The sequence below is a fragment of the Excalfactoria chinensis genome, chromosome 7, assembly GCF_039878825.1.
Source record: "Excalfactoria chinensis isolate bCotChi1 chromosome 7, bCotChi1.hap2, whole genome shotgun sequence".
Classification (NCBI taxonomy): Eukaryota; Metazoa; Chordata; class Aves; order Galliformes; family Phasianidae; genus Excalfactoria; species Excalfactoria chinensis.
The window spans coordinates 7,295,099-7,317,677 of NC_092831.1; the positions used below are offsets into that span (position 1 = coordinate 7,295,099).

General features: G+C 40.0%; 2 protein-coding genes across 4 annotated transcripts in view; one reads left to right on the forward strand and one right to left on the reverse strand.

The window, feature by feature from the left end:
• The first annotated feature begins 5,087 nt into the window (after positions 1 to 5,087).
• DDX18 (DEAD-box helicase 18) lies at positions 5,088 to 11,908 on the forward strand. The gene is made up of 14 exons (XM_072342245.1): positions 5,088 to 5,376; positions 5,471 to 5,635; positions 5,842 to 5,973; positions 6,105 to 6,240; positions 6,537 to 6,637; positions 6,744 to 6,943; positions 7,030 to 7,144; positions 7,788 to 7,927; positions 8,562 to 8,723; positions 9,112 to 9,264; positions 9,753 to 9,866; positions 10,042 to 10,098; positions 10,320 to 10,497; positions 11,045 to 11,908. The coding sequence occupies exons 1-14, from the start codon at positions 5,259 to 5,261 to the stop codon at positions 11,185 to 11,187; spliced, it is 1,914 nt and encodes a 637-aa protein (XP_072198346.1). The 5' UTR covers positions 5,088 to 5,258; the 3' UTR covers positions 11,188 to 11,908.
• A 7,333-nt stretch (positions 11,909 to 19,241) lies between these two features.
• CCDC93 (CCC complex scaffolding subunit CCDC93) overlaps positions 19,242 to 22,579 on the reverse strand; it is a 31,173-nt gene continuing 27,835 nt past the window's right edge. Inside the window, exons 21-24 of one of the 3 annotated variants that reach the window (XM_072341831.1) lie at positions 22,304 to 22,388; positions 21,432 to 21,545; positions 20,352 to 20,418; positions 19,242 to 20,044 (exon numbers count right to left, since the gene is read on the reverse strand). In XM_072341831.1, the coding sequence (XP_072197932.1) occupies positions 20,365 to 20,418; positions 21,432 to 21,545; positions 22,304 to 22,388 (253 nt within the window). In that variant the 3' untranslated portion in view covers positions 19,242 to 20,044; positions 20,352 to 20,364. Of the gene's footprint in view, positions 20,045 to 20,252; positions 20,419 to 21,431; positions 21,546 to 22,303; positions 22,389 to 22,579 lie in introns of those variants that run through there. The other 2 variants (XM_072341832.1, XM_072341830.1) reach the window with 2 other exon arrangements.

Below are 22,579 nucleotides of genomic sequence, written 5' to 3' on the forward strand. Positions count from 1 at the left end.
GTAGACAAAGTTAAGGCATAAAACCTCCATGTGTACTCAGTACAATAAGCAGTACAGCTGCTCACATACCTAAATATCTGTGGGCACAATATGTGAATCTTTACAGAAGCTACTTAATTGGGGCACTCTTTATCACACCACTGCATTCAGCATGTAGCAATTCTTTTTATTCTCAAGAGCCTTATGTTTGAAACACGTTAGGCTATTGAAACAAACATGGAACACCAAGGTACTGGTTTTCCAGATCAAAACCCTAAAGACCTTCAGATCTGTGACTACTTCAATGGAAGGTTCTTCAGACATGAAGAGTGACTCTTGCTCCCCTTGACTGCAGCATGAACCACATTTCATTCCTTCACAATCTTCACTCAAGGAGCAAGGAAAGTAAAGATACGTTTAAAAAGGCAGTGAAGTGTTAGTGACAGCCTTTTCCTTTTCTAGTGAATACTGACCCCAAAAAAGTTCTACTCAAGACAGATGAAACTGAATAATATATTTTAATGTCACTACAAACTAAGTTTAACCTTTAAATATTAATATTTAGATACTAATGAAATAGCACCAGGAACACAGACTGGCAGGTATAATATAAGTCAGACTAAATAGCACAGTAAAATTATATGCTACTTTGAAATTCTCATTAATGATGACGATATATGCACATATAATCCAGGATCTGAAAATGTACACCTGAAAATTCAGGTAGAATAAATGATCAGAACATTTTGCTAAGAGTAATTAATCTTATTATATAACTTTAGGGGGAAATCTTTGAGAGGAAAAGTCAAATATTTGCACTTACGCATGTAATTAGACTTTTTTCTCCCCCCCTAATGGTTTTGTTTCCTTAAATATTTTACCTGGAAGTCCATTTTCACTCTACCAGAGTAGGAAAACCTTAACCTTCACACAGTTCTTCATAGCACTTCAGTAGGCTGCTCCTTATTAATCACAGTGTCACTCTCAAATGCACCCTGAATACTGCTTATACCACTGAAGTGGTCAGAGAATAATAAAAACTTACATGTTGAAACATTTTTCCCCCCTGAGTGCAATATAGCAAAGTAGAGATATGTTTGTGAAGTAGGATCAGTTGCTCCTTCAATACACTGCACAGCTGCCACATCACATCTCTACATCCCTGCTAAAACTGCACTGTTTAATGGAAAGGTAAAGCATTAGAAACTGTGTAATGAAAAATCATTTACAATTCATTTGTTTATCTTTTTTTTCAAGGTTTAATTTTCCTGGAAGCGGTAAATAATCAACATTACTACCAGGCTGGCAAATTCAATTTATTGTACCTCCCAGTGTCTCTCAGCATCACCTACAGGGCCAGACTTATTCAACATCTTCTTCTGACAGACTAATTCTACAGCACAAATGCCTTCATTTTTGCAGGTAAGTATTTAGAGCATTCAGACACTAGTATAAGTCTCATAGTGACTGACACGCACCTCTGCGACATCAGTCAATATAAGAGAATGGCTAGATCAAATGGGAAAACAACCGAAAACATTACATCCACCTGAAGAGGAACAGAACTGTGATTGGGTCTCTTAAGAAACTGATAGCAACTAAAATTATTAGTCAGACGCTATGCCTTTAAATATTTCTGGCAGATGATGAAGTGCACTCTCAGTGTTTAACAGGGCTTTTAGAGGCTTGTATTATGCTGCTGCATAGCAACTGAAACTTCTTATATGCAGGTGAGGTAAATCCCATTGTTGTCATCTGGGAATTGTTGCTGAGGCTTTGTGAAGCAAACATAATAAAAAGCTTCAGTTAATATATTCAACGTCAGCATATCAAGAAGCTTTGCCATACTAAGAAGCTTTGCATACTGCATGTATCCATATTCCAAGCCTACATCCAAACACTCATTACCAAATAAATGATTCTCTATGGCAAAGTCCTGGCATACAAATCCAAAACGTTTGTCTTCTAGGTATGAAGAACTCCTCCCACACGCCAGGGAAAGATTAGTGCTCCACTGTAAGAATCAGTTCTCTGCAGTATGTCACAGGCATGAAAGCCCAAGAAAGCAATGGCAAGACCAGAAAGATCATAAACATGCCAGGATTTACTTGACTGTTCAAGATCTGACGCCTGAAAAAACAGGCTCTGGAAGATACCAGAGGAGACACATGCACAATGACTTGTGCCAATAAGACAAGAAATGAGTCTTTTCATTTCTTCTCACATTTTTGCCTATTTCGAGGTACAAGAACAGAAACTGTATTCACCAGCAGAATTTAGCTCCAATGTATTAAGAAAGACTGCCATCTTCTGGTTTCTTCAACAATAGCACTCAGTAGGAACGAATAAAATAGGATTAGTTAAAGCTAAGAGCTGATCATAAAGTCACGCTTGCTCTGAACCTTTAAAGGAAAATGTCACTGATAATAAAGGACAGGCAAGTGAAAGTTGGAAAGGCTAATGCATTACGACTACGCTGTATAGGTTAAGTCAATGTGTGCAATAATTATAACTACCATAGCTTGACACAGTTTATAAAGGTTTGAACCATAAAAACTCTTATCCTCATAATACAAGTGTTCTCTTATGCAGTATCGACTGTTCTAGCTCCTATGGAGTTCCAGTGAGAAAGCACAGTACTGTATAATAGACTATGAACTAACTATTCTCAATTTCAGGAACATTAAGACTCCTTCTAATGGCTTAGCAATAAGACAAATCAATATGGTGAGAAAAGCATTACAACAAAGGTATGATAACAGAATGGAACAATAGAATGGGGCTATAAAGGAAGAGTATTGCCCACCTGTAACAGAAGATTCTAATTTTGGATGGGAAAGCTTCACCAAGAAGATATCACCAGAAAAAGATCCTTTCCCAGTGAGAGTCAGCCCTTCAATGAGGTACAGCCAGGCTCCAGCCTTTGAGTTGCACACATGAATTGCTTTCACCTGTGCTCCCAGGGCTAACCAGGTGTTAGAGATCCTAATTTTGACAGCTGACCCTGTTTGCCGTATTTCAGCAGTATAAGCTATACACTTTTGTTTCGTGATCTTGTCTGCATGAGATTGCTACTTTCCACATACATCATGATGATTTATATAAAATGAACTCGATTGTTTTCATGTTGCACTGTATAAGTACATGCACTAGCATAAGTAACTTAAGGGCAAATGAGAACAAACCTTCCAAATTTGGCATTGAAATAGTGCCACTGACAACACCGTAGAATACTGAAGAAATGCCAAGCTTCAGAAAAAAAATAGTAAGATAAATCAATCATTTCAAGTATTGTCTGGAATCATCACTAAGAAATGTATGTTGTTGCCTTCTGACATTTTCCAGTTTCTGCTTGAAGAAAAAGAATGGAGCTCAAAACATGTTTTGAACTCTCCAATGAAGTATAGCAAACCCTAAGCAATATCTTTTACAAGATTTCCAAGGTCCCATATCCCATACCAAATGCCATGACATCTGTTTACACAGATGCAAAACTATCATTCCTTTGCAAATGCATCAAAATCTTTCCTTCTCTAGCTTCCAACAAAAGCTGTAAGATCATGTTGACACACGAATGGTGCACATCCCACATACCCTGCTCAGTTTAGGCCTTGTGCCACACTAATGCACTTTCACAAACTCTTGCCAAGTCAGCCTGCACCCAGTGGGAACGCTGAGGTGAGTTTTGCATACAGGGTTTTAACAGATCAGGTTTTCCAGTTCCCAGTTCCAGGCAGATCTGAGTGTGTGGTGATGTGGATGGAAGCTAAATAGTGATGAGCCTGGAAGTGCTGCCTGAGATAGGAACACGTGGATCACCCTGTTCTTGAAGAAGACAGTTTTCTCTGCCCTAAGTATAGGTGTCGGCTCACTCCTGCCCAGTATTTAAATTCACTCTATTTGCACAAGGAGCATATTTCAGAAGGATCCAAATAGTGAATCTAACCACAAAACTATAAATCATCACAGCGTAGGAAGAAGAAATCTTTAGTAATTAATAGTATATTCTGTAGGCACAATGTAAGGTAGACAGGGAGAAAAATATGTGTATGGGAAATTGGTAATCACAGCCTGAACCTCTGATTAATCAGCTGAGTGTCAGGTCAGCTGTGGGAGCACAGGTGAGAGTAATTTAGCTGTGCTCATGGAAAGGGTGGAGCTCAACTCCACCTCCTCTAGACCTTAGTGGCTGACCACCACTAAGGCAGCATCTCTTGGAGATTGCTGCTTGGTGGAGATTGCCCCAGCTTTTCCCAGTAAAAGCATCCATACTGGTGAGTTTTCCTTTGAATTATCTTTTCTACCATTGTCATATTATTCAACCTTACAATATGGAAATATATTTCCAGAACCTAAACTACACTGACTTGCAAATACACTGACTTGCAGTGAGAAACTGCTTAAAATTCAGCCTTGATGTGACTTTCCCTAGAGTTTCAAACCAAATGCCTTTCTTGATGACTAGGGGTGGCTCAGTTTATATTCGAAACACGTCTGATGGAGACTGGATGTGCTGTTACACAGACATCCTCGTTATTTAATAAGCCAGTGGCCAGGTTAGACCCAGTCACCTTTTTTGTTTCATGGTTTCAGTGTCACAGCTGTAAGCAGAGCAGTTGGACAGCCAAGCTAGAGGCCACGCTTGTCAAACTGTCAAGACTGTGGACTCTGCTGCAAGTGGGGCGCAATGCATCCTGCCCCACAGCAACTACTTGCATTTATGAAACAGAGAGAGTTCTGTGGGGAATGAAGTGAGATGGGCTAAAACAGTAAAAATGTGCTGCAATAAGGTGTCCTGGAGGCCAGGAGGTGTGAGCATCAGCAGCTCTGGTGGCAGTGCAGACTGAGCATTATCTAATTCTTAGTAATTCAGGTTTATAAGAGCACTGAAATTCTTGGTTTAAGAAACCCGTGTATATGTATATTCCTGTGCTGTTTGCGCCACCTGCTGGTCAAGAGGGATCTAAAGGAGGCTGCAGGAACCACGCTGGATGAGGATGAAGAGCCAAGGAAGAGGACACGAGGAGGAAAGGCGATCCTGCCCCTCACTGAGCTGAGGAGCAGCTGGGAACGGAGCTCCGAGAAGCCGTGCCGTGGAGCCGACACGTTGTACCGATAGCACGGCCGGGCTGGACCGGCGGCACCCCGCACTGCCTCCGCCGGGCCGCTCGGGGGCGCCCTCCGGGCAGCGAGGTTCCGGCACGGCCCGGAAACGTGTCGCTGCGCGGTGGCTGCCGTCCCCACGTGTGATTGAGGGAGGCAGGGAGCGGGCAGCCGGAATGTCGGTGTCGGCGGCCGCGGGCAACCTGCCCATGCGGCTGCTCCGCAAGAAGATCCACAAGAGGAACTTGAAGCTGCGGCAGCGCAACTTGAAGCTGCGGGCTGCCCAGCAGGAAGGTACGGCGGGGCCGGGGCGGGCGGGCGGTCCCCAGGTCTCTGAGCGCCGTGGCTGGCGGCTCTAAATCATCTTCCCTCTCCGTGCCGTGCCCAGGCCAGGCCTCGTTGGCCCCCCCGGAGGAGGATGAGGAGGTGAAGGAGGCGGCGGCCCCAGAGGCGGAGACAGAAGCGAGCGGGCAGGCAGCGCCGGGCCCAGAGGCCGCAGAGACGAAGAGGAGGAAGAAGAAGAAGAGGAAGGCTGCTGCTGGCCCCGAGGAAGGTACGTTTGGAACGTTCGTTTGGTGCTGTCTGCATCTGAAAGCTCCGCAGGAATCTTGTCTCCCCTTCTCCTGATCCCTCCCACCGCGTGGTGTCTGTAGGAATGATTTACAAGGTGAAGCCAGTCTGCAGCGCAGCTTTGGATGGCAAATGTATTTCTCGTACCTTCACTGAGAATAGCTTGTCTTCTGTAAAATAACGATTTAGGTACAGAAACTAAGAAGGCAAAGGCTGAAGAAGACGCATCTGTGGAGGCTGAAGATGAAGATGGGCAGGGCTCAGGAGAGAAAGAAGCAGAAGAGGAGGATGAAGTGCCCAGTTTGCCTCTGGGTCTAACAGGTACATTGTGTTCTCTATACAAAAAATCCCAGTTCTTAAGCTTTCTTCCAGAGCAAGTTGCAGTTCTCACATTTGCATTGGGATGGATGGATTTCAAGTAAGCGAATGTCTTTCTCCCTCTCGCCCTTCAGGTGCCTTTGAAGACAATTCTTTTACTTCCCTTGCTGGTCTTGTCAGTGAGAGTACATTGAAAGGCATCAGTGATATGGGCTTTACACACATGACAGAAATTCAGCATAAAAGCATTAAACCTCTTTTGGAAGGCAGGTAAAAGAAGTATATCTTTATAATTGCTGTGCTGATCTCAGGTGTTGTGTAAATGTGAGTAACAAGATAGATACAAGAAATGTGAATTCTTAGGGCTGTGCTCTTTTCAAAGCATTATTTTGTGTATTATTTAGTTTGTAGTTGTAAATGCAACTGTATCTGTCATGAAGAACTTAATGTTAGTTAGATTTAAAACCATGTTATGTTTCCACGTAGTCAACATCATTCAGAATAGGATTATTTTTTTCTCTGTGGGATGACCTTAACACCTCTTTATGTAATTTTGCTTTTCGCAGGGATATTTTAGCAGCTGCCAAAACAGGCAGTGGCAAAACACTTGCATTTCTCATTCCTGCAGTAGAGCTCATCTACAAGTTAAAATTCATGCCTAGAAATGGTAAGGGTTTCCTTCATTTTGTAGTGGCACAGATGTTAAGGGATGTGGCTGTGAAAGGGGCTGGAGGAGCTGTAACTTAATGTCGGTCAATTGATGTATGTTTTAGGGACTGGTGTTATTATTCTTTCACCTACTCGAGAGCTTGCCATGCAGACCTATGGAGTTCTTAAAGAACTCATGAATCATCACGTTCACACCTATGGTCTGATCATGGGGGGAAGTAACAGATCAGCAGAAGCTCAGAAACTTGGAAATGGAATCAACATCATTGTAGCAACACCAGGAAGGCTTCTGGATCATATGCAGGTAGATGAAAGTGATGATGCCTCTTACTTAATAAGAAGTGATAAGACCTTTGTCCTCATCTGATTCTCAATGTGTTAATCTTATAGAACACTCCAGGTTTCATGTTCAAGAACTTGCAGTGTTTGGTGATTGATGAGGCAGACCGAATCTTAGAGGTTGGATTTGAGGAAGAAATGAAACAGATCATAAAACTTCTACCAAGTAAGGAGAAAAAAAAGCCCATCTTTCCTGGAAATTACTTGACTAACGTTGTGTTGTCTGTATGATTGAATTACTGTAAGAGAAGTCATTAATTTTTATAGTTTTATAAGTGTGCCTTGGAGTGGCTCTTAACTCTGTCCATTTTTCTGATAGCATGTATTATTTAGCATCATTTATGCATGTTAGAACTATATATTCGTTCATATAAGAACATTTTAGTTTAATGCCTACAGTATTTTTGTTCATCCTTCTTTGCCTGTTTATTTCCTGCTATTCATTATTTCCTAATTAGTCTTAAATAAGGAAATTAAAAGGGTGTATTGGCTTGCAGTTGGATTTTTTTAATCTCTCCATAGCGATACCTTAATGATTACCCTTCTTCTTTTCTTGTGTATGCTATGGATTGTCTAAGAAAAGCTTAGCAAAGCTGAAGTACATTAAGATTTTGGAGATGGTGGCAGCCTAAGTAAATATGCAATGTAGTACACAGTGTAACTATACCTGCCTTTGTTTATCAGTATATTTTAAATTAATAGAAAAAAGGTGAAGAATTGTTCCATGGGAGCAACTAAAGAGGTTAAGGATTTGCTATTTCAATTCTCATTTAAAGAATGAAGCATTCTTATAAACCAACTGTTTTCAGAGCGCAGACAGACGATGCTGTTTTCTGCTACGCAAACCAGGAAGGTGGAAGATCTAGCCAAGATTTCTCTGAAGAAAGAACCACTGTATGTAGGAGTGGATGATAACAAGGAGACAGCAACAGTAGATGGCCTTGAACAGGTAAAACATAAATGTTACTACAAGGGAAGGGGTATGGTCTGAGAACAAACCAGCAGGCTCTATGCTCTTTTAAATGGGCTGTATAACTGTGCATCCCATGAAGTGTTTAACATCCTAATGGGCAAAAGTTAACAGTTGCCTGAAGGGTTTTATTCACTCTGCTATCTTAAAAGGTTATGTAAAAAATTCATGAAGTAATAATACAGTTAGTTATACATTCCAACTACTGTCTGAATTATATATGTAAGCACTGTGTTACTGACTGGAGAACACTTGAGGTTTTGTTTTTCCTACTTAAGATAATGGCTAAATGGAACTGTGCTTTAGTTTCTGGGTTTGTGCAGTTGATACAGTGATAATGGTTTTAAAATACCAGTAGGTAGGTGTTACCTTCAAAGAGTAAACTAGGAGCAAGAATTCAATAAGATTAAATTCTTTCCTAGTTTGTAGTTTGTTTTTGCTGTTGTTGGTGCTGAAGGAGTTTCATATAAGCAAGTGAGAAACAGGCAGTAAATCAGCTTTGTTCTGTATAGCTGGAAAACTAACTTTTGCCAGATAGTCCCCTGTGTATTCTGTGCTGTTTATGCAGTGTGTTCTGTGCTGTGATGTTTAACAGTGTTTAATTAATTTCCAGGGCTACGTAGTGTGTCCATCTGAAAAAAGATTCCTTCTGCTCTTCACGTTCTTGAAGAAGAACCGGAAAAAGAAACTAATGGTATTTTTTTCTTCGTGTATGTCAGTGAAGTACCACTATGAGTTACTCAACTACATTGATTTGCCTGTTTTGGCCATTCACGTAAGTATTTCATATGCTGACGTATATTTAATTAACCTGTTAATGCCTGTGTCTGAATGTCAGGCCTTTATGCAGTCCCTCTGATAATAACTCTTACATAATTTGAGTTTGTAATACCTTGAATGTACAGTGTAACCTCTGAGAGGTACAGGTTTACTGTGATAGCACTGCTGCTTCAGTGTGAAACGGTGCTGGTTGGTCTGTGCAGATCTATAAAGTAGAGAGATGCCCTGAAGTATTTTATATCTCTTGGCAGCGATATAATCTGTGAAATGAGAAACTGCATCGAAGCTTACCAACTGGCAGGTTTCTTTTAGTGGACATCCTTAATGTATCTATTCTTCTGGTTATTTTCTTGTTTTGTGTGATGTGTTTTTTTTTGTTTTAGGGCAAGCAGAAACAAACAAAACGTACTACGACGTTTTTCCAGTTCTGTAATGCAGAATCTGGAATCCTGCTGTGCACTGATGTGGCTGCCAGGGGACTGGATATTCCTGAGGTGGACTGGATTGTCCAGTACGACCCTCCAGATGATCCAAAAGTAAGTTATGGAAATAAAAATACCTTCAAATCCTAGCCGTGGGGGTCACTGCAGAGAGAACCTGAATCTTCTGCTCAACAGAGGTCAGAATTCAGCTGTGTTCACATCCAGCAGCTTATTTCATCCACTCTCCACCTGATCCCAGGAAGTGCTGCAGCTAGCAGAGACATAAAACGTAACTTTATGGTACCAAAGTAATTTGAAATCTAATCAGCTAAACAAAAAAATACTTGTTAGCAGCATGAATTTACCTTCAGTAGGTAAGGTAAGATGCTTCTAGTCAGGTACTTCTGTCCCAGCTAGTTATGTGCTTTGCTTTGTCAGCACATGGTTTGCCTCATCCATATATCAGTGTTTAGAAAGTCTTTAAACATAACTGAAGCTGCTGACGTATGTTAATGTTAAATGCTTTTTCAGTTAACTGTTTGTATTACTGCCACTGTGAAAGACTGTCTGGACTTTTAACTGTTCCTTTCTCTCTGCAAAAGGAGTACATACACCGTGTTGGTAGGACTGCCAGAGGTATAAACGGTAGAGGACATGCTCTGCTCATTTTACGTCCGGAAGAACTGGGCTTTCTTCGTTACCTGAAACAAGCCAGGGTAAACTGACATGTAGAATTCCTTTGGTTTGTTGGTTTTTACTGTGCAATCACCATTTTAAAGGCAAAAACCTTAAGGATTGCCAATATGTTTTAATTTCTGAACATAAATTATTATGTTACTGAAAGTATTTGATAGAAATAACCTAGATTATGTATTTTATTGTTCTTCTAAGGTACCACTCAGTGAATTTGAATTTTCCTGGTCGAAGATTTCAGATATCCAGTCTCAGGTAGGAAACGAAGAATTTTAATGTCCAGTAATGTCCATTTAATGTCCATTGCTGCTATTGCACCAAACGCATTTGCTCATAAGGATTGTTTTTTTTCACAATACATTGCAAAATCATAGTGAATGTCACTGCAGTGCACACAGTAAATAATTGGCTTGCATGTAACTTATTGTTACAGCCATAATTCTGTAACGTAATGTCTGTTTTTCCTTTCTCATCAGCTGGAGAAACTGATCGAGAAGAACTACTTCCTTCACAAATCAGCCCAGGAAGCATACAAAGCTTACATTAGAGCTTATGATTCTCATTCTCTGAAGCAGATCTATAACGTGGGGAACCTGGATCTTAACAAAGTCAGCCTCTCCTTTGGCTTTAGAGTCCCTCCATATGTGGACCTCAGTATCCTTTTACTGCTGTGTTTCAAAGCTGAATTCCTGCTTTAGAAATGTTAAATGGAACTTGGGAAGTAGATATGCTGTTTGAAATTCTGCTTTTTATTGTTGTGTTTTATTCAGTATTGCTATTAATCACGTACGTGCATCATGTCTGAATAATTGTTTATCAGAGAAAATGTTTAGTGGCAGTTTTTCCAGTTTTAATAATTACTTACGAAAATCTGTTTAATGTAGATATGGACTTCAGTTACTACAGCCTTGTAGGTGCTGGAATATTGCATGCGTGTTCTAGAGTCTGATACTGAAATAGAGGGGCCTCTTGTCAAAGTTGAAAATGGAAGGAGAGAAGTTGAAGCAGTGGTTCTTCTTCAGTTGAATTAGTTGGACAGCTGGAAGAATAAAAGCATTCAGTAGAATGACAGATGCACCCATAACACAGTTTGGTGTGTTTTATGCACTACTTATTTCTCTTCTTAATAATGGTGGTAATACCCAATAAGCAGCACTTCAATTAAGGCTTTTGTTATGTTCTTTAACCCATAAAACTCCAGATGTGAACAGCAACCAAGGCAGAAGACTACAGAAAAGAGGTGGAGGTGGAGGATTTGGTTACCAGAAACCAAAGAGTGTCCACAAAGCTAAAATCTTCAAGCACATTAGCAAGAAATCAGACAATCGGCAGTTTTCTCGTTAGCTGTGCATTCATTACAGTGTCTTTTTGTTGTTCTATAGGCTGCCCTGATCGAAACTGTCCGGCAGTTACTTCCATTTTAAACTTCTCTGCTGACCCTTTTAGGGAGAGAAGAGTTTTTGTTTCAGAGCTTCTTAAGGTTTCATTTCAGGAAGACTCTTTGGAGAAGAGAATACAGAGAGACAGCCAGACTTCTTGTAAAGAAGAAGATGGATGAATGTAATTGTTTCAACTCAGTGATTTATTAAAGAAAGAATATTTTCAGCTTTTTATAGGAAAATTTACTTTGCCTATACCCTTTTTGTATGCACCCCTGGAAGCTGTCAGACTAGACAGAATATAGGGATAGATTCCAATGTAAGGTGACTTGCACAGCAAGAGACTTCAGTATGCTAAGAAATACAGTTCATAGGTGTCTGAAAATGTTTTTACAGTGTAAAAAAATATGAAAAGATTTTTATTCAAGGATCACTGCAGGGTGTCTTAGTGGTAGAGAATTCATTGTCCAGCAGACATGGTAAAGAATATGTTCTTTTCCACAAGAATTGTTGTATGGTGTTGACTCTTATTATGGCTGAGCTTGTAGTTATTTTAATTCATGGCATCTGGATAGCAGATACAGTGTCTAAGATTAAAGAAAAAAAACCCAGCTTCTTATACCAATCTGAGTCATGCTTAGAATTACTTCCTTAATATTACGATAAAACAGTAACATTCCAGTGAATTACTTGGTTTTCCTTTGTGGTCTGTTTAAATCTGTCTGTTAATGTCTATTCTCTTATGAACAGGCAAAGACAATTAAGAAAAGCATGTTGCATTACTTGAAGGACTTAGCCCAGATGTGGTGTTGGGAGGGGTTTGGGGCTCATTTGTTTACATTATTATCAGGGTCTCTAACCCTTGTAGAAGTAGGTTTATGAAGAAGATTTATTGTAATGAATACAAAAGAATCTCTACTGTAGGGTAAGCAATAATAGTTGAATATATGATGCCTAGCTCACTGAGATCTAATCCTTGATTCCTGTTTTACTAACATTTATAACCAATAGATGTCAAGAAAGCTCTCCATGTCTATTTCTTAATACCATGTTTTAAGGGAGATAGTACACTTTTTAAGAGAAATACCACACTTTTGCATGTGAGATGTACAGCATCGTATAGTACAAGAGCTCTGTCTACACCTGCACTCTCTGCAGTTACAGTATGGGGATTAACATACAATGCCATTAACACTGAGGGGCTTATTAGACATTAACATTAATGCAACATTAATTACTTTGGGAAGAGATAAAAGCCATGATGCAGAAAACAGCTGTAAAGAGTGAAGTGCTTGTGCCTCACACAAGTGGTGTGAAAGGAGTGTGGAGTATTATATAGCAACTGAAAAAAAGCTGAGATGATGGGCAGAGTCAGAACTCCTACCACTCTTTGAAGTAGGCTAAGAACTACTTTGCAGAGATGTGCCTTTTTCTGTTGTTCCTAGCCATTATGGGAGCAGGTTGCTTTGCAGACAACCTCTTGCTCCACATACCTTTTTATTTGAATGCATTGAGGTACTGTCGCTGTCTGAAGTCTGACATCAAAACAGAAAGAATGGGTTTGGCGTGAGATTGCCCAACTTCTCCAGGTATTTTTCCTATGTATTTTCTTATATGTTGTAATACAAAGAAGTTCTCAAATTTATTTCCACTGAGAGATTAAAATACTGCGTGGTATTGCTTCAGCTTACAATAATTAAGATTTTTTAATTAATGCATTCTGGATGCTTGGTGACTGTTCAGTCTGAACAACTACACAGCCTGTTATTTCTCACTGTAATTTCCCAGTTAAGCCAAAGCAAACACCCTGTGCTAAGACTAAGTAATGAAAGGGATGGGCTTCAGCTTCCTGGCTTGTGCAGATGCAGTAACCTTTCTCTTTGTTTATGGAGTTATAAATGAAAAATAGTTTCTGACTAAGTATCTGTGTGCATTAAGCAGCATCTGTTCTGCTGCAGTATTGCTGGGAGTTTAAGAGACTGTCAAACTGATTGGAAATCTAACGTTTCCTTTGCAACTTAGCCTGTTATCAATCTTGTGAGCAGTTAATAGACCTCGGCCATCAGGCTCTCAAGGCTTGGCTCATAACAGTGACTGATAGGCTGGGGACTAATATTGCATGCCTTGAGAAATTGCTTTCTTTCTCTGAGAACCTTGACAAAGAAATTGGACTCTTTAAACCACTTTAAAAGGGTGATCAAAACTGTCCTGCTTGAACTGTGAGATCTTTTTGATACTTCTCAAAAGCGGCCAATAAAAGCAGAATTCCATTGCTAAGCTACCGCTCATAATCATGAAAAATCTTGTCACAAGATGGGTAAAAAGGAAGACTTGTAATTATACAATAACATCTGAGTTGAGTAGAGGCCTCCAACTTCTGGGCACAGTAAAAGATGGCAGGGTACTGACAAACTTGTATTTGGGTTTTAGTTCCACTGTTGTCCTGTTTATAATTATTTAGTTAATTCAACTTGTGGATCTTATGGAAATCTGAGATCTCAGTAACTAGAAAAGAGCCTATTATTTGTCATTAGGTGGTGTTTTCTCAAACTGAATAACAAATAATATTAAAAAGAAGAAAAACAGACCCTAAAAAAACCTTGCATCATTTTTAATTTAATTAAATTTTAAATTAGGGATTAATAGACCATATGAATTTGTATGAGTTATTGAATCTTCCTTTTAACACCCAATGAGTGTTCATGATACAAATTCACTCCTAATTAAGAAAAGCTTTTCTGTGAGGAAAGAGCAAACAGACAGACTGTCTTAGCTGGTCCCATTGGCAAATACCTGCTATGCAGAGGCAGCTGCCCTTTCTGCTTTCAGTTCAATGAGGACAAGAGCCCAGGGTTCCTTGCAGTGCCCATTTGGAGGCCATTTAACTTTGCTACAAGGCACAATTTAAAAGTTCAGAGAAATGGGGCATAAAAAATGGTGCAACTCTGAAGGTAGCATTTAACATTAAATTTCACTGGTGGAAAGTCCATGCCTTCTAAATAGTCAAAATGATAGCAAAAAGCTCTTGATCCTCCACAGGATTATCAATGGTAGGGGAAACAAGGAGTGAAAAGTCAAGCAAATTGGACTTATTAAATCACAGATTAGCATTTTTGTGCTTTCATATTCCCCAGGCTTCCTGGCCCATAAAAGAACACAGGAAGAATGATGATATTTTGTATTTATGTCACTTCTATTACTTGGCTCCAAGACCTCAGCTACATATTTGCTCACTTTAAGAGCAATGAAGTTGATGGCGCAGGCTGATAACGCTCCCCGCCTCCTGCCTGTGTGAGGGGCTGCTCACCGCCCCCTGGGGCGGGGCGGGAATGGCGGCACCACCTCCTCATGCCTGCCGCGAGCCGCGCGGCTGCAGCCGGTGTACGGCTGAGGGGAGGTAGCCCCTATAGGAGCAGGATCTATTGCCCACCAGAACAGTAGCAGCTCCCCAAGGGATGCTAGAGAAGAACTTTCCGATGCATCATCTCTGTTCCTTTGGCAAAACACATAAAGATGACACTGCCAGGTAAGTGCAAACCTAGTGAGGTGTTGGGCTTTGCCTCTCCTCCTCTGGAGGAATTAGGTGCTGTCTGTTATCAGCACTGCTCCTCTCTCTGATGGGACACATTCCATTTCACTTCTCTTGCTTTGCCCAACAGCTCGCTTTTAATTTTCTGCTTCTTTCTTCTCCAGTCTCTCTCCTATTTCTGCTCTTTCACCTCATCCTTCCCAAATCCCGTCATCCTTATGCCAGGACACTATTCTTTGTCACTTTGTTACTCTGGGAGTGCAGTGCAGCAGAAACTGCTGGATAATGCCCTTTTGATCAATCAAGTCACAAATACAAGGCTTGGCAGAGTGTAAATGTCAGGATTGCTTATATGTGGCAATTACGGGGTCAGTATTACATTTCAGTGTACAGAATTAGCAGTTTTGTTGATGTGCTGTTGTTGTTTTTCCTCTTTCTAAGTAGTTTCTAGACCAGGTGTGTAATTAGGCTATCAGTTTTGTGTGAGTCCTTCCTACTCCTTTGATGGCAATTAGGAAAGTGTTGTCCTGCACTTTGCCCTGTGCAGTCTCTCCATCCTATGGAACTTGTTAGGACAGTATGGGAGTGAGATGACTCTCCTTCTCTGAGGGAGTTAAACAAGGGTTGAAGGTTAAATGCAGTACCAAACTACCTTGTGCTAGTGACAAAGAAGTCCATTGGATGGCTCTTCCCAAGAGCACATTGATGTAGCTATTCCTCAGGGCTAACACATAATCTTTAATGGTTGCTTGTCACAAAGTTGTCCTCGTATCATACACTCATCCCTTTTTGCAGAGTGATGAAAGACGTGCAGAGCCAGTCCTTCCAAAGACAAAAGACATGATGGTTGCTACATGAGGGGTGTCCCATTTTAATTGTCAGGACAGATGTGATTTTTGTTTTCCTCCATCATAATCTGCTGCTAATGCATTCTGCAGCTGTGTCTTGTGTCTGAGTGTGAATACAGGGCTATCTGTCTTGAAGAGTGATGTGGCCATGCCCTCAACAATGCTTCCCTTGCTGAGTTGCTCTCCTCATATTCAACAGAAACCCTCCATGTATTCTGAAGCTCGAACAAAGGGCCGTGCTAACGTTTTCCTCTTGTGTATCTCCTGTGGAAGCCAGAGTATGAATAGGAGGCTGATTGAAATGGTGCTTTTCTGGCAGCGAAGTACTTCTTGAGTTGGTGTGAGTGAAATGTAGCACACCTGGCATCACACAACTCCTTATTCGCTGTAATTTGTCAGTCATGCTCAGAAGCTTTTCCACAACAACAAGAATGGTATATTTGGCAGTCTGGGACACTTTCTTTTAATGTGGAACAAATGGAGTTGGGGCTTTTTGTGGTAGGTACACAGATATCACGGTGTCATTTAGAAATACTTTCCTCAAACAAATTGCCTTGCTAAAAATCCTTATTTCCTTTTGTTCTGAGGTGAAGGAACCACATATAGTGTTTACAGCTCATCGTGCAGCTATCACTTTCCAGACAGATGGAGAAACATAGAAGGAACAGGAAGAGGAAAAAGCTGTTTTGATGGTTGGCAGCTCAGTCGGAGTTCTTGTACTGTGCTGGATCCCCTTCTTCACCACAGAATTAATAAGCCCCCTCTGTTCCTGCAATGCCCCACACATCTGGAAAAGCATCTTTCTTTGGCTTGGCTACTCCAACTCTTCCTTTAATCCTTTCATTTATATGGCATTTAAGAAATACTACAACCATGCCTTCAAGAACCCTTTCCTGAAGCAGAGATAAAAGGGGACAGAGAAGGAAATGATTCCTTTATTGCGCATTACAGAGACTTCTGGAGGAAAATGTGTAGTGATACATGCAGACTTCAATCACAAGGGGATTTGTCAACAAAGACTGAAGAAGTTTGCATATAAACCTACGGCCAGTTTCCATTTCCCCCTTGGAAATACATGTATGTTACTCCAGAGTTTGACAAAGAAAGAAGCAGCAAATATCTCCCTTCTTAGAACTGTTGTGTGTTAAAGTCTGCAAGCAAAGCACTGTATCCATCTAATAGCAAGAATATCAAGTCTAAACTGAGTCATCTCATCTCATCAAGTAGAGGTACCATCTTGCAGCATGCTCATCATCAGCAAGGGCACCAAGGGGAACTGTGGATTGAGCAACACTGAAATGTTTGTGGTGTGCACAAGATGTTGGCTTTATTTTGGGGACTTTTTTGGAAAGGAGAGAATAGAGAGAATGAACATTTTGCATTCAGTTCACTACTGAATTTCTCTGAAATAAGGAGGGGTGATTAAGCAGCCCCAAAACACACCCCAGTTTGGCTGAGGGGCTGTGTCCTCCTGCAAGCAGCAGCTCAGGGAGAAGGGTTGGTGAAGTAAAGGTCAGTTATGTCTCTGGGCTTAAGCGAAATTTTAAAGCCAAGTGTAAAAGCTGTTTTGAGCTACAAAGGTTATATATGCACCTGCTTGCAAAAGAGAAGAACCGAGCCAGGAGTTTTTCACCTGTGTTGTGCTCTCTCACCCTGCAGGGCACCTGCTCTCCCTGTTTTCCAAAACTCCAGGTAAGTTCAAGACAAACAGCTGATGGCTCCAGTAGGGACTGTACCCATTTTTATTTCACACTGCCCTAAAACTAAGCACGTATCTGTGGTTACAAGCACAAAATGTGCATTTTTCTATTATCAGCAACACATGGCTGCTTTATCAGCTGCATTGCCCCATGTGGGGTCCTAACATCATGAATATACTCATCACCTTAACTGTGTAAATTCCATTACTTGTCATTTGGAGCTGACTTCTTCCTTTGAGTTAAGTATTGCTGCCATCTGATCTAAGTAAGCCCCCAAAAATATATATTTATATTATTTATATTTATGTACCAAGCCCAATGTTTGGCAGAATGGGAGCGTATCTCTCAGAAAGGTCTCAATCTTGATTTAAAAGGTTACAGCAGCGGATAATTTTCTACCCCCTTTGGTCCTTTATTTCCATGATCGGTTACTCTCATCATCAAAACCTGCAACTTGATTTTAACTGAAAGAAAAGAGTAAAATGAAGCATGCAGGCATTCCTCCTTCTGGCAGTTCAAGCATTAAAGTTCAAATTGTACATTACTTCTGTGCTGCTATCCCTGGCTTCAAGACAGAATGAAGAGCATAAAGAATATAGAAACCCTGTGTCTATTAAGATGAACAGTAAAGTGTCCTGAATAAGAAATAATAACAAATGAGTTGTTAAGAAGGTATTCTAAAGAAAAAATCATTTAGCAGCGTTTAGATGTATGGTCATTTATTTCCCCAGCTACAAGTTGCCAGTTTGGAATAAACCAGTTATTTCTGCCTAAACACAGTGGTCTCGTTTTATTTCTTGATGCTGATTCTATTCTAGGACTTGGTGGAGATGGCTCAGCAGAAAGGCACTGCTCCCTCTTGAAGCAAGGTTCCAAGAGCCCTGCAGTGCCCTATGAATTAAGGCTTAGGGAGCTTTGTGCTCTTGGAATTCACAGATTGTGTAGAAATCTAAAGGCTTTGAAATAAGGGTCATAAACATACAATGTTAATAGCTTTCTATGTTCTGTGTTCCAGCTCCTACAATAGAAGCCTCAATCTCTTTCTAAAGGCCTGTTTTACCTGAGAATTCCCAAGCTCTTTCTGCTTGAAGAGTGATGCAGGTAGAAATTAAGGACTTGACCCTGAAAATACAGGATGACAAATTCCCCTGGCCCCAGTAACTTCTAAGCTAGTCGGCACAACACACATCAAGAAACCAGGTATGAGCAGCCTATGGCAACATGCTGCTGAACCTGGGGGCACCAAACCTGCCCAAAGAGTTGGATAGGATGCAGTTCCTGCCTGGAAAGAGATCAGCCCACCACCCAGCTCTGGTGGCTGCTGGCAGAGACTGCCTACACTGCGAGCCTGGCAGTACACACACTGTACAAATAAAGGACAATGTTCAGAAACTTCAGATAAAAGACTATCCTAAGCATATGTCATCCACTACCCAAACGAGATTTGTGTATTGCCTTATATGCGAGTCCTACTTACATGCCTAATTTAGGCAAAACTGGCTCTAAGGAGTCAGTAAACTGTACTTTGAATTCCACAGATCAAGTAACAATGCTACAGAGTCTGTGAAAGGTCACATACAACCTTCCACTGTTCTCAAAAGGAGTGGAACGAGGTGGTGCAGTGTGATAAACTTGTACCATCTCTGCTGACAATTCCATACCATAAAGCAATGTCTATGCAAAACAAATCTTACCCTTCTGTGGATCAGCTTTGCATACAGCAGGTTTGATAGTTTGTTCCAGATACCTAAACATCAAGCTTAAGAAAAGCAGCAAGAGATAACACATTACCAAAAGCATTTCTACTAGTGAATATCAAGACACTACATTTACAGAACTCATCTTTTAATGCACTTGTAATTCAAAATCGTATTAAGGCTTCTATATCAACCTTAAGTGTGGAACCTTGAAGTGCCATCCTTAAAACACAATAGCAAAAGTTCACTGAATTCTAAACATCTTTTTATTTTGTATTTGCTGCCATAGAAAGTAATCTATCAGCAGTCATCAATGTTACTGGGGAAAAATAATGTGGTTTTCCTTTTACTGAATAAAAGATGTGATGTACATTAAGTCAGTCCAAAACCCTGATGTTAAGTACAAAAAGCAACTGTTTGAATTATAAAATACCATACATACAGAGATAAAAATGTTTCAGAAAGCGTTCCACAAAGTTTCTAAATCTTCAGTAGGGTAGACAGGCTGTTGTCTTCAAAGGGGAACATCAGGTCATTTGAGTAGAAAGTCTGAATATTTATCTTCCTATGTTACAGCTGACACAGACTTAGATTTTCATCCCATCCAGGGATAACACGATGGCTCTACTGATTAAGGTGTTTGTCCTGGAGTTATTAATTTAACAAGTGCATACTCTATATATAAAAAGGAAATTTCAAACAAAATTATACAACTGCTAGACTTTATAAAAATATAGATCTATATTTTTACATGAGAATTGTCCAAGGTAAGTTTCCATTTTCTTTTGTCTTAACCATTAGAAATTAATTTGTATTCCTCTGGAATCTTATCTAGAGTTTAAATTAAAACGATGTGAAGCTATTAGCTGGTGGAAAGTTTTGGGAACCATTTCCTGTGTTTATGTTTGGCCAAAATTAACAAGCAACTGCACCTTGCAGTGCTCATCTTATGGTACTGGACAAACGACACAGTCTGTATCTACTTATTGCAGAACTTTGTAGTTCTTCAGTGTTAAAACCCAAATAAAAACCATCTTCATTGTCCTTACTGTGAAGGAAAAAAAACAAAACAACAAAAATAAATAAAATTAGACAGTATTTCTGTTTTGCTGTACTGCATTAACTCTTTACTGTGTAGTGGAGGCAATAATGAATAATACAGCCATTTGATGAAGGAATGTAAAAGAGTACATACTGGAAAAAGTCCCAGACTTTACAGCTGTGTGTGTATGTATATATAAATTTATATATATATATATATATATATACACATATGTCTACAATTGCAGCTGTAATTGTCACTTCACAAAAGAGATTTAATGTATAGACTGAACAATCATATAGATCAACTTCACCAGCTGGAGATCTTCAGGAAGAAGCAGCTTTCAGCTTGGACAGCAGCATTTCGTTCTTACGACATTCCTTAACAGAAAGCAAACAGATAAGGTAGTTATTAACCCTATTTTATGTATCTGCACATTAGCAAACCAAAGTCTCATCTTCGAAAGACCTCCAAAATACAAAGCAGCCTGGAATGAGTGATGAATTGAAGTTAACTCTTGATTCATCCGCAATGTTATTCCAATGGAAAATACATTAAATTTCATGATATACACACCAAAAGGAATGCTGCTTGACCACCAGCCTAAAACTGTTAGAAGTAGATTGAGCATATCCAGCTATTTATTTCTAAATAAATAAATTGAGATTACTTTTTGAACATCTGAAAATTCAGAAGACAGTCTGCAAAATGTCAGTGTCCAGGAAACCATTCTTGGTCAAGGAATGGGTGAACACAGGCACTGACCATCTGTTTTCTGCTGCACAACCACATTTTTATATCATCCTTTTTAAAACTAGCAAGATTGAGTAGAAACTTCCACAGGACAGTGGAAGACACACGGCTTTTTTCTGCTTCAAAAAAAACCCCATCATAACAAAACCCCCCACAATTACGTAACCTCTTCAAAGAGGATGCAAAACACTGTCAGAAAAGTAGAACAGCCCATCTCCCAGAGCACATAACAGGAGGGGCTACCCCAGAATAAACCAGAAAGATATGTTTTTTCCCTCCCAAAACATCTGAAGCCAAAATGACAATTTTGCTTGGCAGCACTACTTTCATTACTATGGTAACAATTAACAGAACCACATATGATGATAAACTCAAGAGAAGTGAAATGAATGAAGGGTTAAACAGTCCTTCCACAGCAAGTAAAATACAAGGCTGGTTACTAAAGTGCTTATGACAGCAAAGACACTAGACTGCCTCTCTTACTCACACATTTCCACAACCCTCTTTGCTCCAACACCTAATTGCTGCTCATAGATCTCCAGGAGATTCCATCTTGAAACTTAAATACACAGCTTGCTCAGTAACAACTCCTGATCAGTTCTAGTGCTTGCCAACTTATACTAGCAAGAAACGTTCTTACCTCTTTAAATTCTTTCACTGTTTTAAAGTAAAGCCTCTGTTTCTCTAGAAGCTCTAAGTATTCATCATTCAACTGATCTCTCCGCATTTTATTTTCTTGCTTCTTCTTTTCCATCTGTTGGTACACAGGAAGGATTAAAGGTCACTTATTGTATAAGAAACACCCACAAAAGCACATAAAGTGTAAGAAATAATTTCGTAAAACAATGAGACGGATGCTTCACAAATGACATCCTTGCCTTGTGCTTTAAGCACAGAAAACATTTAGGAGATCTCAGTATCAGTGGCACTGTAAGAAGCATTCAGAATTGAGATAAGGTTCCTGTCTCTGTAAGCCCAGAATTTTGCCCACCAAACAGGTCTACATCAATGATGACATGGTGAAATTAACTGGAAACTGCAGCCTTTTGATGAAACAGCAAGGTCTTGGTTTTGTTGTCTATGTTATTTGCACCAATTGGAGCAGGGCACAACTTTTCTTTGTAATTTTAACTTGCTCAAGACCCACACAAGAAACTTCTCATTTGTCTTTGTGCCAAAGCTGTGACAAACTCTAAATGGAAAGATCAGCTCTTATTATAAGAAGGCTGCCTTCCTCTCAAGAATAGAGGCTACTGACAAGCACCACTTAAAGCTATCCCATCCATGGACACCTTTAGTTGAAGTAACTGCTGGCTCGTGTGTGTACACTGGCCTAAGACCACTTAACACAAAGTTCACTGAGGATGAACTTCCACAGAACAGCCACATACTTGTTATTTCCTTGCTTAATTTGCACCTCACACACTGAATTTTGCCATGCATAGTTATTATCCGAGGCTTTTCTGAAATATTTTTCAAGTGTTATGAGAATAAGTGAGAAGCATCTCAGACCTTCATTCGATTCTGTTTGATGCCTTCTACGATCTGCTCCATCTGTCGTAAGAACTGCTCACGAGAACCAGAAGATGCCATTGCCCTGGGGGAAAAAATAAAAGCAACAAACTGATATGTATGAGGGACAGTGTATCTCATCTGCAAGTATCCTGTGTGTTCACCCATGTCCAAGTGTCTGCATTACTTAGTATTCTATGTAAAAAAAATAACCTTTTTAATCTCCGATTTCAAGTAACAGTGCAGATCTTCAGCTGATGTAAACTATCAAAGAGA